This window comes from Pagrus pagrus (assembly GCF_965226575.1).
Source record: "Pagrus pagrus genome assembly, chromosome: 18".
In the NCBI taxonomy this organism is placed as follows: domain Eukaryota; kingdom Metazoa; phylum Chordata; class Actinopteri; order Spariformes; family Sparidae; genus Pagrus; species Pagrus pagrus.
Window position 1 is genome coordinate 2577742 of NC_140202.1, and position 16766 is coordinate 2594507.

At 39.7% G+C, this 16766-nt stretch overlaps 1 protein-coding gene across 1 annotated transcript in view; it reads right to left on the bottom strand.

Moving 5' to 3' along the window:
* Positions 1-16766, bottom strand: part of babam2 (BRISC and BRCA1 A complex member 2) — an 83015-nt gene that overhangs the window by 39426 nt on the left and 26823 nt on the right. Inside the window, exon 6 of the mRNA XM_084381907.1 lies at positions 15630-15704. Coding sequence (XP_084238033.1) covers positions 15630-15704 — 75 coding nt within the window. The remainder of the gene's footprint in view (positions 1-15629; positions 15705-16766) is intronic.

The window sequence follows — 16766 nt, forward strand, 5'->3', positions numbered from 1 at the left end:
CGTCAGAGGCATTCAGTGGCATTAGTCACTGCATGTGGTCCCACACCTAGTTATGATATGATACAGCAAGACTTAATAGGCCAAATGTGCGTCATCATCAATGGGATGTGAGTGCACTAAGGTGTCTCTGATGAATTCTCACCACTGATGAGTATTACTAGTTTAGTATGACATTGCTGTATAAAAGACAAATTAACTGGGAAATGGAATAACATGGAGGAGGAAAGACAAAGCAGGCGAGGAGACAGGAGCTGTCATAAAGCAAAGAGAAAGTTAAAGGAATAAAAGGTCAAGGATCTCACGTTTTCTGTTGTTGCTAACCACCTCATCATACAGCAAGGCTCTGGTGCCACTAGTCATGTGTCACAACAAGGAATGATGGAGAATGCCTGACTCCTTCACCTCGGGGCACGACCTTTCTGACAACCCGTCCGTCAGTGCAGCACCAAGGTTGTTGCTGCAAGTGATGGGTCAGTGGATGGAAGTGCACTGACAGAGGTGAGAATGTGTAAGCAAAGAAATAACCTAACCCTTGACCTTGTACCATTTACACTTGTGGATTTATTACATGTCTTGAATGCAAACAGTGAACATTTCAATGACATTGGTCGAATCAACATGACACATGATTTATGTAAATAAAAGGTTAGTTTGGTGAATATCTGCACATGTTTTCAGCTAATTGGGAAATTGCAAATTTTAGTGACACAAACCATTCTCTTCCATTGAAGCATACCGGAACACTACATTCACAAATGTGGTTTTGGTTGTTTTGTGAGCACCCGCCTACTGTAACAGATTTGAAGGTCAAAAGTCACCTTTGCTAGATTTTGACCTGCGACACCAAGCTTCTCCAACATCTAACCGAAGTCATGACAGAAACTCTTACCCCTTTTTCACTGGACAAAAACCCACTAACATCTGGCTTTTGTCTTGAATGTTAAAGGGTATAATTGGCATTCATTCCCACGTCAAATGACTCTGCAGTAGGTTTTATTTGGCTTCAGCCCTGATTGGCAGTGATGGGAACATGACATCCAAGTGAGCATGCTAATTTTCGGCCCTTAAACGGTCCAATGCTATGACTCACATTGAAGTTAGAGACGTTGGCACATAAATAGTTTTCCATTCATCTCTGTTCAAACAGTGCTAGAACAGTGTTTAGTCTGCGCTAGAGTTGGGCGATGTCTGCCAAATTGGCATATGATGATGTCATATGCCAATTTCGTGAAACATTGTGATGGACGATGCCATTGTTGTTTATAAATTTGAGCCAGCATGTCCCCTTAGTGTTGTCGTAAGGCAGTAGTTGTGTATCAGCTCACAACTGTAGCCGTCGCTGTATCTCCCAAACTATCTCCTGTTACCACCGACATACATCCCTGTGCCAGGTTTAAAAGCATCCTCATCACTGTATCAACTTAGCTTTGTTCAGCCTCATATGCATAAAATAACATTGGCTGACTAGCCAAGAAAAGCTAAGCTAAGAAAAACTGTGTATAAAAACAGCATGAATGAGAGAAACAGCTTCCCGCGGGGAAAGAAACACTGCTGCAGCAAATTTAACCGAGTGTCTTGGGTTTGCCTAACTGAGCCGGTTAAATAAAAAATAAAAAAATAAACATGGGAGGGACATGGAGACTTCTTTTCATTTCCTCTCCCCAGATATCACAAACAACAACAACTCTTGTCCTATGGCATCTGTGAGGGGACATGCCTCTAAATTGTGCTCTCTAGTGGGGAGCCTTTGAAATAACGATGTTACGATGGTCAGGGATTAGTAGTCAATGGCTGTCAGCCTAGTCTGCACTAGTCTGCACTGAGTTCAAAAGAAAGACTGAGGAAAAACGTATAAAAACTCCACCATAACCTTGTCAACAGCCCCCATATCAGTACCCTGGTACTGTACATGGGCATCTCTCAAGTAGGCAAAAAGGCTCACTGATTAGCTACTTCCATCATCAGCTCCAGAAAAATGAGTCTATTTCAGACTATTGATTTTTAGAAGAATAATTTTTATTTTTTAAGATTTAACGTCTTCTGAATGCGCTTTTGTGATGCTGAACATTACACACCTGGGGGGGAAATAACAAAACAAAAAAAACCCCAAAATATGCCACAAAGGCAAACTCATCCACTGGCAATGGGAAATAAGTCAATCACCTTTTTTTAACTGGTTTACTCCCATTTAAATAATAACGTTATTGAAATGTGGCTCTTTTCCACTTGTGTGTGCTATCGAGACATTTCAGTGAAGTCTGAAACATGCCTCTATTGTTCATGGATGTAAACATATTTACATGCGAGTCCTGTATGCATGTGTGAGAACAAATAAAATGAGGACCCCCTCACAAAAACATTGCTTCCTGGCCAAAAACTCTACAGGGTACCTTTAAAGCACCATTATGTAACTTTTTACCTTAAAATAAAAGCTTCAAAATTGTTACACATAATATTGTTAAGAAGGAATGCGTTTTGTTTGTAGTTAGCACCTACATTACATCTGACAAATTGCTGTAGACCTGAGAATGTTAATTATGAATATGGTGTTGCCTTAGAAACAGTGGTTGGTGTCAACTCGCACAAAATGCCAGTTTCTACATAATGTTGCTTTAAGCAAACATGTATGAAACCAAGACCCTGGCAATGGCATATCTATATAGTAATGTGGTTTATATAGTTAACTGCACCTAAGTTTTTAGAAAAATCAAAATGTCTGGGGTGGCCTTCACGAAATATTGCACATCATTAGAGCTCTTCACACTGGGTAATCTTAGCCAGGGGCTAAGAAGGTGTAGTGTGAAAAGTTATGGTTTACTATGAAGTTGCAAATATATAATTTTGTTTTATGAAAAAGGTAATTGCATTTCTGATGGTGGAATGCTATTGTTAGCCTGCTAGCCAAGTTATCCGTGGCAGGTTATGCTTGTAACACTGCTGCATTTTTAAGTCCCACCTGATTTTCCTGTCTACGCTGCCCTGCCCTGGTAGGTGTGACAAAACAGGACAGTGTGGAAGATGTGTATCAAGCACAGCCTGCACATGCCCACACAGTTTTCACACTTCTTGTTGATATGGAATAAGTGATATACTGCTGTATTTTATTTCCATGTACCCTATCCCATTTGTCGTGTATTCTAATGTATCATAGATATGTTCTCCCAAGTTTACCTACCAAAGGGGTGAAAATGTAAAATAACTTTAAGTCAAAGGTAGTTCAGTACATAAAATGGTAACATTATGTTTAATATTGCATTTAATTCAAAATACAGAGAAAGAAAACTCTTGGTTGGGTTGCCTTTTGATTATGCCACAGCCTTCTCCAAAACACAAAACAAGCTGAACCAGCAGCTGGGTGCTACTGGAGTTTAACAGTAATGGTTATGTCATAAAGTTCAAATATTTACATTTGGCTCTCAGGGTGTTTCAGGGTGTGGGCATCACTAACCACAAATTGATATTTACAAGGTCAAGTACTTTCTGGTTTCCATGGGCTTTCTACTTTAGGATTCAGATGAACATTACATATATATATATTCAGCTGTCTAGTCATACCTATTCCAGGCGATCTGCTGGAGTCATACTGTGCAGTAATTTATAATGACCTCACCCTCTGTGACTTCTCAACACAATGCCATTTACTGTAGATCAGTCTGAATTATTAGTAGAGTTGAGGTTTACTTCATGCTATTGCTATCAACAACTCCTTATTTAGACTTTTATCTGACTCTTACTAGAAACAGTTTTACAACATAACCAGGAAATTTGCAGAGAAGTGGAACTTCCAGAGAACCACACTGTTCGCTCATGTTTTCTTGGGCCCAGTCCCAATGTCCTCCCTACACACAATGAACCTTGAGACACAGTGCAGCCAATTCTAAGTGAAATACTGTAGGGGGGACTGGGGCAGCGCTTTGTTAAATCACATTAACTGCTTTTTCAGTTATGTTTGCTGTACAGTAGTACAATTGCAGCTGCATTTAAAATCAAATACTTTCATTACAACAGGTGCTTTTCAGGGAGGCCTCAAAGATCAGTCGCATGCACTCATGATTAAAAACATCATACCATCTGTGCATCTGTGACAGTTACCCCCAAACATTATTTGTTTACACGCTAGCATGCAGGTGTTCTTTGATTTCAGTACTCTGCCAACTGTATGACTGTGCTGCTCTTTCTTTGTAACGGTCTGAAATGGCTGGAATGAAAGCATGTTATATTAACAGGAGCAGGTTCATCCAGACTCCCTTCAACTTTCTCATTGTGTGCCATCTTCTCAGACTGCTGACAGCTGCGAAGGAGCAGATGTTAAACCACCTGGCAGAAATCACAGCAGGGATCTCAAATCCATAGAGCTTGTGAACAAGACAAATCGGATACAGAGTTCTGGACCTCTGACAAGGTGGCTCAATTACTGACGATTACAGTCTCCAATCAATAAACCACAGGTACACTCACACTCAATGTCCAATGTTGCTAGTCATGGCTAAAACACATTGTGGGTATAATATCGTGAACTTGTTTGTGCCAACTTTTATAGGATAGAACAAATAAGCAAAAATAAATATCTCTTTGTCCTTGTACAAACCCTTGAAATTCGGAAAAACTCATCTCAATGTAAACTGACAATCATTTTAGCTTTGTGCCCAAATTGTGGGAATTGTATGTTGTATGTAACAACTAGCTACTTGGTCACATTTACAACTATGTTTTTAAAATGTCACTGATAATTAATATCCAATTAATAACTTTAAATAATACTTTACTCAATACTTTTTGTAAGTGATAACTCTCAAGATTTCAGAGTTCCCATTTCATTTGCCACTACCTGTGATCACTGGTGATAATACTAAGTCTGTTTTTTAAATCACAACACAAAAGCCATGGGTGCATTCGTTCACTGTCAGTGCAAATCTCAGCAACAACTTAGCATTAACACAGCTCCGATACAGCTGTAGGAAGGTAAACTGTTAAAAGTACTACTGATTAATGTTTCAAAAAAGGAACACTGGATTACAAACATGCATTGTTTCCAGTGAATCCCGAGTGCATGTGAAGGTACTGAATGATTCCTGCAAGGGAATGGCGGACTCTGCCACTTTCAATAAAAACTTTTATATATTGAGGTAATTACAGGACGTAAATATATTGAATAGGTATGGTCCAGAAAATACTGATCATAAACAGGGTTTAACGAAAATCTCAATGACTTTAACAATGAATTCACAATGGATGGATAATAGTCATAATTTTAGCTTTTTTAAAAAAACAATATATTCATCTAAATATTTATGCATTACTTACGACATACCTAAACTAAACATAGATGATAGTAATTATACATTTCTTTTTATTTGCCTAAATCAAAGAGGCCCCTGGTCTTCCAATCCTGAAACAAACACAAGGACTGATGTAACATTTACGTTAATAACCGACAACCCACTGACCCACTGTATCCCCCTCTTTTGCAACTGCATTCAACCTCTTGCAACAGAGAAGTTTCAGTTTTACTGTGTCAGCAAACTCAGGAGAGGGGTGTGCATTTCCTGCCATTAGTTTGGACTCAAAGCCATCGAGGAGCAGATATTACCCCTATTTGGTATCATGTGAGAATATAACCGAAAACCGTAAATGAGCTATTGGAAATGATCAACTAATGACACAATCAGTAATCATAATTTTGTTACAATTATAAAGATTCAAAGATAAAAATAATATCTTGAGAATCAAAATAATATTTTAACACTCTCTCATTTCTGTTTTAGAGCTGTTACGCCTGACATTTAAATTCATCTTCAAGAGCATACCAAGCTATAACACATCCACCATTTAAAAGCCACATAATTGTTTATCTGCGTGGAAGCAGTGGCTGGCCTTTTCAGATTTCAGTGGTACACTGCATTAGTGAAGCCTAAACTGGCAATTACTTGACGATGTCTTTTGGGCAACTTGTTTCCCTACTAAATGCCATGTCTCAGTGCTATACAGATACGCCATCACTCAGCAACAGGACTTTAAAAAGGCACTGTGAACGCAAAATTAATGCATCTTGATATGCTTTGGTTTACCCTGAATGAACACAGCTGAAGATTGGCTTTGCATTTGCATGGAAGTAATAAATGTACATTTCAAATGAGATACTAAGATACACAGTATGCTCATGTTAAAGAGAGTCCTATGACAGTGCAGATACCATACTGTCTCTGTCAAAAGTGGTCTTGGCTTCACACCCAGCTACAAGTATATTTTACTGTTACACATTCATCTGAAAGGGATTTTGCATACATTTGTATTTTCATATTAAAATGAAAATGTTTTATGCATTTCTATAAATCCTTAATTACATAACATAATGATGAGTTTAATTTGTTCACAGAATTAAAAAACGGGACCTAAACAGCTATAGCAGATCAGTAAATGTTTGCTAAACCTTTATGACACATCAGGGACAAAATTATTTTTTTTGTGTCATTAGGTAACTACCAAAATGAGCAAACAGGAGAACAGATGCAGCAAAAAAAAGCATTACTTGTTTGCATAGCAGCAGTCGAGGCTGTGCAAGAAAAAAAGATGAGACAGAAGAGGCAGCGCTGAGGCAGGAGCAGAACACTGGCCATTATGGGAGTAACCTGCAATTATTTTATAGCTCTTAAGATTCCTGAGCTCTTAGTCAGTGTTTACCGTGCAAGGGCACGGCAAGGCCACAAATTACAACCACTTGCTTTGGCACCAAATGCTCAACAGTCACGCACAGGCCTGAGCTTTCTCTCAAAGTGGCAGACGGGCCGAGAATAGAAAGACAAAAAGGTAATGGCAGGAAGGTGGCCATCAGGTAATTGTTTTGTTTTTCCTTTTGTCATATGATCACCAGAATGGGTAACACCACAGTCTTTTTTAGACTGCATTACCCATTAACAGCTAATTCTATTCACTCAACTGGGTGACAATAACCCTTTTGACCTGATGGGAAACCATGTGCTAAAAAACACAACCAGCAGGTCAAACCAACAGAAGAATAAAGCAGTCAAAGTGCACAGCAGACATAAATTCCCTGCTCTCGTCATGACACAGCAAATGACACAATGAACAGTATAGACACCACGGCCAGCTGTAATGGCCAACTGAGGGCCATTTTAATCATGGTCTTAATGGATCTTCAATGATGGGTGTTGTTGTGTCTTCATGCATGTATGTGTGCACGTAGTGGCCAAAGTGTTGATTTGCAGGTCTGTGCAGAGAATTGTGAAAGACTCATCATGTGACGCAGCAGGCTATGTTCAGCCACGACTTCTCCAAAACCTTAACTGCCACGCAGGGGAGGACGTAAGCTGGACAGCAAACTGCAGCAACTAGAGCCTCATGAGTGGTTGAGAAAGGAGCAATGATTATGTGGCAACCGGAATAAGGTAACCGCAGCTGCTGCAAACTGATGAGGTCTGTTGGCTTATCTCTTGGAAACCGCAGTAGCCATCATGTCCTCACTAAAAAAGACAAACACACAAACAAGCATGAACGCCAGCCTGGAATACCCAAAAGGTGTTCCATCGCCAGTGGTGATTCAGCGGTGTAGGCCGTCACATAAGTGGCTTTGTGTCATTCTCCAGCTCCCTTAATCTGGGCTTTGTGAAGAGGAGGTGTTGAGTTAAAGTGTATTTAAAGGAGTAGTCAGGTGCTCAGATTGATAAGACTGGAAATCATCACACTATAAATGCTATTCTGAAGGATTTTAAGTTTTGTTTTTCTTGAGGTTTAATGTAATATGAGCACAATCTGTAGTCATGTTCATGTTCTAGTAATTCTGCAGTTGAAGTTTTTTTGACAACTTTATACAAGTTACAGCTACTTCAGGCTAATGCGGAGGAGTGTCACTTATAAAAGTCAGAGTTAAGTTACAGGTCAGGGGAATATGCAGTCTCTGCAAAAATATTTGTTTAAAAGCATGAAAAAGTGAAAATAACCGGAGATATAGGAATTTACTCCTAGACCACATGAGCTCTACATGTATTGATTCCAAAAGATTAATTTACATCCAAGGATGCATTTAAACAACTGGATACTGCATTCCATTTTGTTTATTTGTTTGTGATTGTTTGTTTGATTTTCTTTCAATTTTTTTTTCTGAAGCTGGAGAAGCATTCAGTTAATGTTTATTTATTGTCTATCTACCAGCGTATTTGCATTTTATAAATTGGAAAATTACCAAAATAAACTAAACTAAACATTGTACAAACCAAAAACTTAGTTATCATTAGTTGCAGCCATTACTACTATACTAGGTGTGCATCGGAGTCCTTAAAAATATGACTCAAGCCAAGATAACACAAAGATCATTTTGATGTGCATGGTGCTCATTATTTTCTTTTCAAGTTTTTATAGCTGCTTATTTTGTAAAGGATCATTCTGGACCCAACTGTCATGTGAACCGCAATTTTAACTGTGGTCACCACACCATAACCACCACATAGCCCAACATTTCTATGGGGACTGGTCAAGTGTCTGGTACATTAATGTATGACACAAATAACCAACTGAGAATACCAACAGTACCTGTACATTTATATACTATGTTTACATTACAGTAATCAAGTGAGATTACGTCTATTCCTTAGGTTTTCTGACAAAGCATAACTGAATCTGAATGAAGGCAATGTGCACTCTGCATTAACTATATAATGGAATATATGGATTTTGGAATTTATAGGAAATTAAATGCATCTATGACTGAATCAGTGGAGCTTCGTTAGCTACTATTCTTTGATAGTAATGTGGGGGGAAAGAGTGTTTACAGCTGCTCCTTTGACCACCACACAAGACAAGTGTCACCCTGTTGGAATGAAACCCCTGCTGTGCTTGGCTGAAGTCCATCAGAGTCAAGCCAATCCAGTTAATTGTCATAAAGGAGTAAATAAACTAGAAAATATTTACATTTAAAGGGGAACTACCATTTTTTACAACCTGGACCTTATTTCTAGCATAAAATACGATCATTTACTCACCCAGATAACTTTGGTGTCATTTGACACCAAAGTCAATTAGTTGACAACTAATGGATAATTGATTAATCGTTGCAGCTCTAAACTAACATTTTATTCTAATACATGTGAGGTTAGCTGGGGATTTTTTCTTTAGAGAAATATGATTTACTGGCTTTAAAAAAAAAAAAAAAAAAAAAGAAATCCAACATGCAACTGTATTATTTTATCTGATTCGATTTTTAGAGAAACAAGATCCTTTTGTGGTTATGCTTGCACACAAATATGACAGGACAGAACACAAATACAGGATTTTATTGTAAATTTATACAAAAAAAATCTCAAATTAAATTACAATCATAGAATTTATCAGACAATTGAGAAAAGACGCTTCACTAGAATCACCAAGTTCTAGGTACAACAGTGATATTGTCACCAGAACATTTTCCTCACATTCAGCGTACTGTTAAAGCATTTTGAAATGAAGCATTCTGATTAAAGCCCCAGGTGTAACCACAGATAAATTATAACGAACAGGAAAACAGTCTGCTTGTCGTCATGTGCCATGTCAAGACTCCTCTGCAGACACAGTGCAACTGCGATGTGCTCACCCCGCACTCTGCTGCCAACCCCAGCAGTACCCTCAATCTGTCCTCAGCTCCTCCACTGTGCCCCTGGAGGGGAACAACGCTGCACTCTCACCCTCCTGCTGCTGAGGTGGAAGACAGTGCCATTGTTAAACACAGCCCTGAGGAGCGCCAGCAACACGTTTTAAGAGGATCATTAAGAAGAAATTCTCATGTTTTGTCCCCCTCTGTGAAGTGTTTACTGAAGCTGATTCGTAGCTCTTTAAATAGAAATACTATTAAAATGCTTAAGACCCAGATGGCCTCCACTTGAATGATATCTAATTATAGATATATATAACTTGGAAAGACAACCTAAAATTGAAGTTTTTTAATTTCAAATTTCTTATTTATCAAAAACTTGTTGTTAAATAAAAATTTTGCTTAGGGCTAATTCAAGAGTTGATATTAGGATGAAAGGATAAAAAAACAAGACAGGAAATGAAAAGGAAGTACAGCAATAATCGAGTCAGTGACGCTGGCACCACAAACGCAAAGACAGAACGACAGCCCACGGCTCTGCTTCACCCTGACCCTCCCCTGTCAGTTGCTGCCTGTGGAGCTCTGAAGGTTAAAGTGTGTGTGTGTGTGTGTGTGTGTCTGTGTGTGTGCGTGTGCGTGTGCGTGTGTGTGTGTGTGTGTGTGGAGGGGGGGAGGGGGCGAGGATGCAGGACCAAAATAATTAGAGTAAAAATAATTAGATGTAAGTGCTCTTGTTGAAGCATGCACAGCTTGTACAGACAAAACGAGGATACACGAATGCCCAGGGCTCAGTGCAACCCGCCCTCAGGTCAGTTTTGCAGGAAGCAAAGTTGACCTTGGGGAGTGGGAGGCCAGTTGCTGGGCATTAGAGAGGCTTGGGATAAAAAAGGTTCAAAATTCTATACAAATCTGTCCTTAAAGCAATAGTTCAGCACTTTGGAAAATACGCCTCTATGCTTTCTGGCACAGAGTTAGATGAGAAGATTGATGGCATTCTCATATATGTTAAAGATTAGGCCACAACCAGTAGATCAGCTGAGTACAAAGATGGGAAACGGGAAGAAATAGCTAGCCATGTAACAAAAACTGCCTACTGACATATACCTCAGTCTCACTTATTAACATATATATTTCTTATGTCTTATTTGTACAGTGTAATAACTACTTGAAAAGTGGAATAATGACAGTTCATCATTTTACAGGGGGGTGTCTGACTTTTTCTTGGCTGGGAGCAATGCTGTAGTTTCTTGTAGTCTCTGCTGGATGTCTGACAACTGCTCCAAACTTTTTCACCTGGTTTCTAGTCTTTGTGCTAAGTTAAGCTAACCAGCTGATGGCTGTAGCCTTATATTTAATACACTAACATGAGAGTGGTGTCAATATTTCCACGTAACTCACAAACAGTTGTGCTTTTTACAGCTTTAGTAGACACATCACTGGCAGTAAACATTTCACATGGGGTTTATATGGATATCTATGAAGAATTTTTGCCTATTCTTGCATATTTTTTTAGTTTAATAAATGTTCTGTTTGCAGTTCATACAATCCTTGTTAATTTTTCAGGTCATGCATGTACTTCTTGGCAATCAACCTCAAATGAAATTGTTTCACGTTGTCATCACACACACACACACACACACACACACACACACACACACACACACACACACACACACACACACACACACACACACACACACACACACACACACACACACACAATGCTACAGAACCTAACAGATATCCGTTAGTTCACAAGACTTGGGTCACCCAAAACATCTTATTGGATCAATGACAGCTGAGGCTATCAACCATGGACACGCATACGCATGAATGCATGCACACAGAAATACACACACACACACACACACACACACACACACACACACACACACACACACACACACACACACACACATCGCTATAGAGCTGGTGACATGGGTCAGTGCTTGTGGGGAAAACAAAGCTCAAGTGAAGCGAGAGCAGAGGGCTCAGTCACGAATGTGGCGTCACTCCATGCAGATCAGTGAGGACATTAAGAGGCAAGCCGCCGCTGCATGTACATACTCTACTGAGCAAGGATGGATAGAGAGACAAGACAGCGAGATGTAAGAGGAACATATTTAACGAAAATTCGAAGTGCTATATCGTCTGAAAGTCCACTTGCCTACATATAGCACTTACAGTAGAATTACCACGACCTGGATGACTGAGAACCTTCATCAACATTTTATCGTAAAGGTCACAGCTGTAATTGGAAAATTAATATGCTGTTCTCCGTGTTTTGGAGAATCATGGAGTAGCATGAAGCAAGAAAAGAAATGTATGGTCAATGTGTGGCAAGTTTGCGGCATTAAAAATTAGGCCTATGTAATAAATAATTTGTAATATGTAATATGTTTTAATCTCTTCCAGAATAAATTTGTGAAGCAGACCATAACAAATGAGACACATTATACTCTAACCATAAACCACGCTAAATGACCTGACCGATATGAACAAATAGGCTATGCAGTGGAGGTCAAAGGCCAATGCTAAATGAGAGGATATGAGTAAAAGCAACTTCAAACAGGTGACGACCCACAGGTCAAGGTACGATCAAAGGACGAGACACTAAAACGGGGCCCAAGAGGAACACATGCCCTTTAAAAGGGAAGAAAACTGCCAACATCCATCTGTGTGCATTTCACTATCTTCCCTTCATCTCCGCTCTGTGTCCTTCCAACTCTTTCATTTTGACTATGATGGGCTGCCCCCTTTTAAAAAATAAATAAATAAATAAACTTGCATTCCTCCCCCCTCCCCGAGGCTGGGCAGTCCATGCAGGAAGGTAAACATGTCCACTGTGGTGAGCTCAGACCACGCGGATGCTTCGCTCCAGGTAACAGTCGTCCTCCACAGCTCTGCGCCCACCAGCAACATCTCGGCATTCACTAGCAGTGCAGAGTAGCCTATGTCTGAACAGATTTCCGCTTCAGTGCCAAACTGTCCCTCCTCAAGCAAGGACATCCATGGATTTGATGAGGAGTTTGATTCAAATCAGGGTCAACAGTCTGACCTCTACCTACAGCACCTGGCTGATGGCTTATATTCTGTCTGAACACCATCACCGTTTTCTGATTTTTGAAGCGCTTTTCGTAAAGAAAAGGTTTTTGAAAAGGTTGTAGGTTGAAGTCATTTTGAAGGCTTGGAGAGCGTTAGACCAACAGCCCTGTGTTAAAATAATGGATTTATTTAGTTTAAGTAACAGATCCACCCGATCTTCAATTGCATTGATAACCTGGTACAGTAAACAGTGGGAAAGCAAGAATGCACACGTTCAGAAATTGTATTGGCTACCACAGTGCTTGCCTGATTACATTGAATAAAATTAAGGCAAAAAGTTAAGCCAGGTTCAGACTTTTGACTGGACAACCCTGTACATCGCACCTACGCTGCATCCTGCATCTCCATTAAAAATTAAGGAGAATGATGCCGTTGTCTGTCTGTGTTCATCATTTTTAAAAAAAAGTCAAATTTATTGAGTAAATGCAAATGTGTGCAACAGTTTTCTTTGAGTTTCAGCCACGGGCTGCATGTATTCAGCACCTGATTTGCTGAGGCAGTACTTCATTTAAGAGACACGACCTGGACTGAACCTGGCCCTGCCCTCCTGATGCATTCTGCAAGTGAAGGAGTGCTCAGTAAGAGCAGTTGAATGCTGGGATTTCAATGAGATCACTAACCTAAAAAAAAAAGACAAATAAAAAAGAAATGATAACATAGTGATCTTGATAACCCAATTCTTACTTTGACCACAGTACAGCTCCCCCTGGGTATTGGTTAAGATATTACTATTGCTCAAAGTAGAATTACCACCTGGCTATACGCCTCCGCACACCAGAGGTTGCAGGTTGCACCAGAGGTTGGAGTTTTCAATTTGCTGTTTACAACCATGTCTGTCCGGGCTCATTTAACATAGTCTATGAAGAGAAGACTTTGAAGGAATTTAATATATGGCATTAAATGTAGTTATTAGTAAAATGGAAGCTATCACTTTATCGCCATGTATGTTTCCAGTGAATAATTTCCAGTGAGAAACATGTTTTTCTGTACAAAGGACTAATAGAGAGCTCCACCTAAAGATCAATATCAGCAAAAACCAATGAGCCTACTATGGACTACTGCTGTATGTCTTCATTGACAGAAAAACAAAAACATTCAAATTCCTTGAATGTGTTCATGTTTGGCCAATAAAGAAGCAGAATGTTCCACGTAAAACTTGTGTGACCTTTGTAGATAGCCTACTATTTAATAAATATTTACACTTGAAATAAGAATAAAGAAGCATCTCGTGGAAATAGACTGAGACTCCATCCTGATGCATTGGTTACAATGCATGTGTTTGAATGCGTCAAATCTACTATTGATAAAAAGTGCAAAAGCTGCTGTAAATCTGGCCCTGTGTGTCAAAACTTCACAATCTTGCAGTTGCAATGTTGCTTTACAGCGGACACACAATATAGGATATATATGTCTGCTCAGGGACAATGTACTGCAGGAGTGGATTAATTGCATTTCAACTGCTCCACACCAATATGGAATTACTTGGAATGCAGAAATGTGCAATGCAAGAAAAGACTCGACTCCAGATGGCGGTCACACTGAAATAACTAATTGCATGACGACTGTCAAACTGAAAATTCAGGTCATCGGTTTGGCGTACAGTACATTTGTGTTCTAGAGTCCAGCCTATAGGCTTCATAATCCCGTTCCTCTGTAATGCGTAGGTGGACAAGGTGTGGGCTGATGTTCATTACTTTCCTCTCTGCGAGTCGATACTCTTCCTTAGTCTTGAAGCGCTCCCATGGTGATACTATGTATACCCTAGCTGCCAAATACAGCATAATACTGTGAGAGTGTGTGTGTATACACACATGTAAAGCAAAGAATATGATATGGGTGAAAGGAATGTACATCCAAAATTTCGTCTCTAATAACATCCCTAAATGTTACACAGAGTTCTCTTTTGACCATATTGTGTCAATGGCTACACTGCTACCACCACCCACTGGTTAAAGGTGTCACTGTGTCTGCCTCTTTTTTGCATAGAAACCCCCAGCAAATGACAGCATGCCCCTCAGGGCTGAGTGTAGAAACTTTCCTGTCTCGAGACACACAGGTAAAAAATAAAATAAAAACTCAAAATTCTGTCATGACCAGAAATGTGGCTGTGAAATATGACTTTGGATGACTCCAGTGAAAGCCAGCAGAGAGAGACGAGTCTCAGTGCTCCAGGTCTTGGAGACATGGGAATAAGGGCTGATGTGAGGCTGATGGGGATTGCCGTTTCCCTTATGTTTACCATCATTTCCCTTTACAAACAGAGGGCAGACTGGAAAAGGCCAGAGAGCCAGGGCCTCCAGCATGCAGGCAGTCTAAGAGGTGGGGGTGGGGGGTGAAGCGAGAACAGGAGATAAGGGAGAGAAAGAGAGAGAGAGGGGTAAAGGAACAGATGAGAGAAAGAGAGACATGGGGAGAGAGAGTAAGAGAGTGAGAGACAGATTGAGGAAGAGACACATGAAGATACATATAGAGAGACAGAGATAGAGATAGATAGATAGATAGATAGATAGATAGATAGATAGATAGATAGAGAGAGAGAGAGAGAGAGAGAGAGAGAGAGAGAGTTTGGGCTAAGCTGCCTCCAGACACCACGCGGCTCAGAGCAGATCGAGAGTGACGGCTTGCTGATTAGTCAACTCACAGCCCTCAAGACCGGAGTCGGCATACATGCACACACATACACATATACACACACACACACAGATGTATTGTAGATCATTTGAATAAACCCTTCTGTTGATTGCACATATAAAAAACATGTGGGCACACATACACGTAAACAAACAAAGACTCATAATGTCTCATTGTTTCTAAAGGAAGCTCATGGCATGACAAAATCTATTTTGACACTAACATGTCTTCTGCAGTGTCTGCAATGTGTATGTTTGTACGTAATGCAAACTTTTATTATGAGACAAAATGTGTGTGTGGTCTGGTGAATTACCTTTAGAAGATAGACGGGGATGTTACTGAAGTCCACAGGGAGTTTGAGAAGGAAACGGGCTGAAAACTCTCCCGTCTAGAGAACAAGAAAGGGAAGTAAAGGACTTAACAAAGTGTACAACATGAAGGTCATATGGGGACATATAACATGATGACTTAAACATATGAATCTTATGAAAAAACAGAGTCTGCATGGGCTGGGTAGTGTTAAAAAAAATCTCAAGACCCAATTCAATACTCAACTTTCTGTAGCGCTGTAACACTTTTTCAATTGACAAAATATGCCAACCTCCTCTATGCAAAGTGTCAAAAAAGAACTACGTCTTAATAGATTACAGTCACAAGTAAGATACGTTTTCTGATTTACAAAACAACCAGTTAGATACTTGACACTTTTCAATACAAAATGATAGACTTCAGAGGGTCAGGGTAAATAGTGTTGTCTGAGCAGCATTTGCCCTCCACAGGTGCCCCACAGGGCTGTGTCCTGTCCTGACTACTGTTGGTTTTCTACAGCAGCTACTGTAGGAGTTAGAACAAGGTCAGGCATATTCTTAAATCTGCATATGACACAGCTGTTGTCACTCAGCTTCATGGAAGTGAGTCATTATACAGGGTCAATTATCTTGTACAGTTATGTGATGACCACTTTTCTGGGACTAAACAGTTCTAAACCCAATGACACGGTTATGGATTTAACAAAAAAAATCACTTCCCTCTGAGAGACAAAGGACAAAAAGTGGAAACCCTTGAGAGCTCTAAGTACATTGGAACTTGGTAAGAAAAAGGGCTTTGATGAGAAAAGGCAACAGAGACTGTATTTTCAGGGGCTAAATGTTTTTAATGTTGACATAAATCTGATGGTGCTCTTTTAAAGATCAATCATAGAATCAACCCTGATATCTCATTAATTTATTGATAAAACAGGTCATAACAGAGCAACATTGTCAAGTTCATAATGTCATGGCAAATCTAGAAATCTCCTCTCTATAAGTGATTTGTCATCCTATGCTCTGAACAGAAATACAGATTTCCAAAAAATCAGACGCAACAGTTTTATGTTTTCACTGATTACATGTGCTCTTAATTGTAATACGCCATAAAGTGCTTCCTGGTTCACCTCAAATCTTTGCACGTT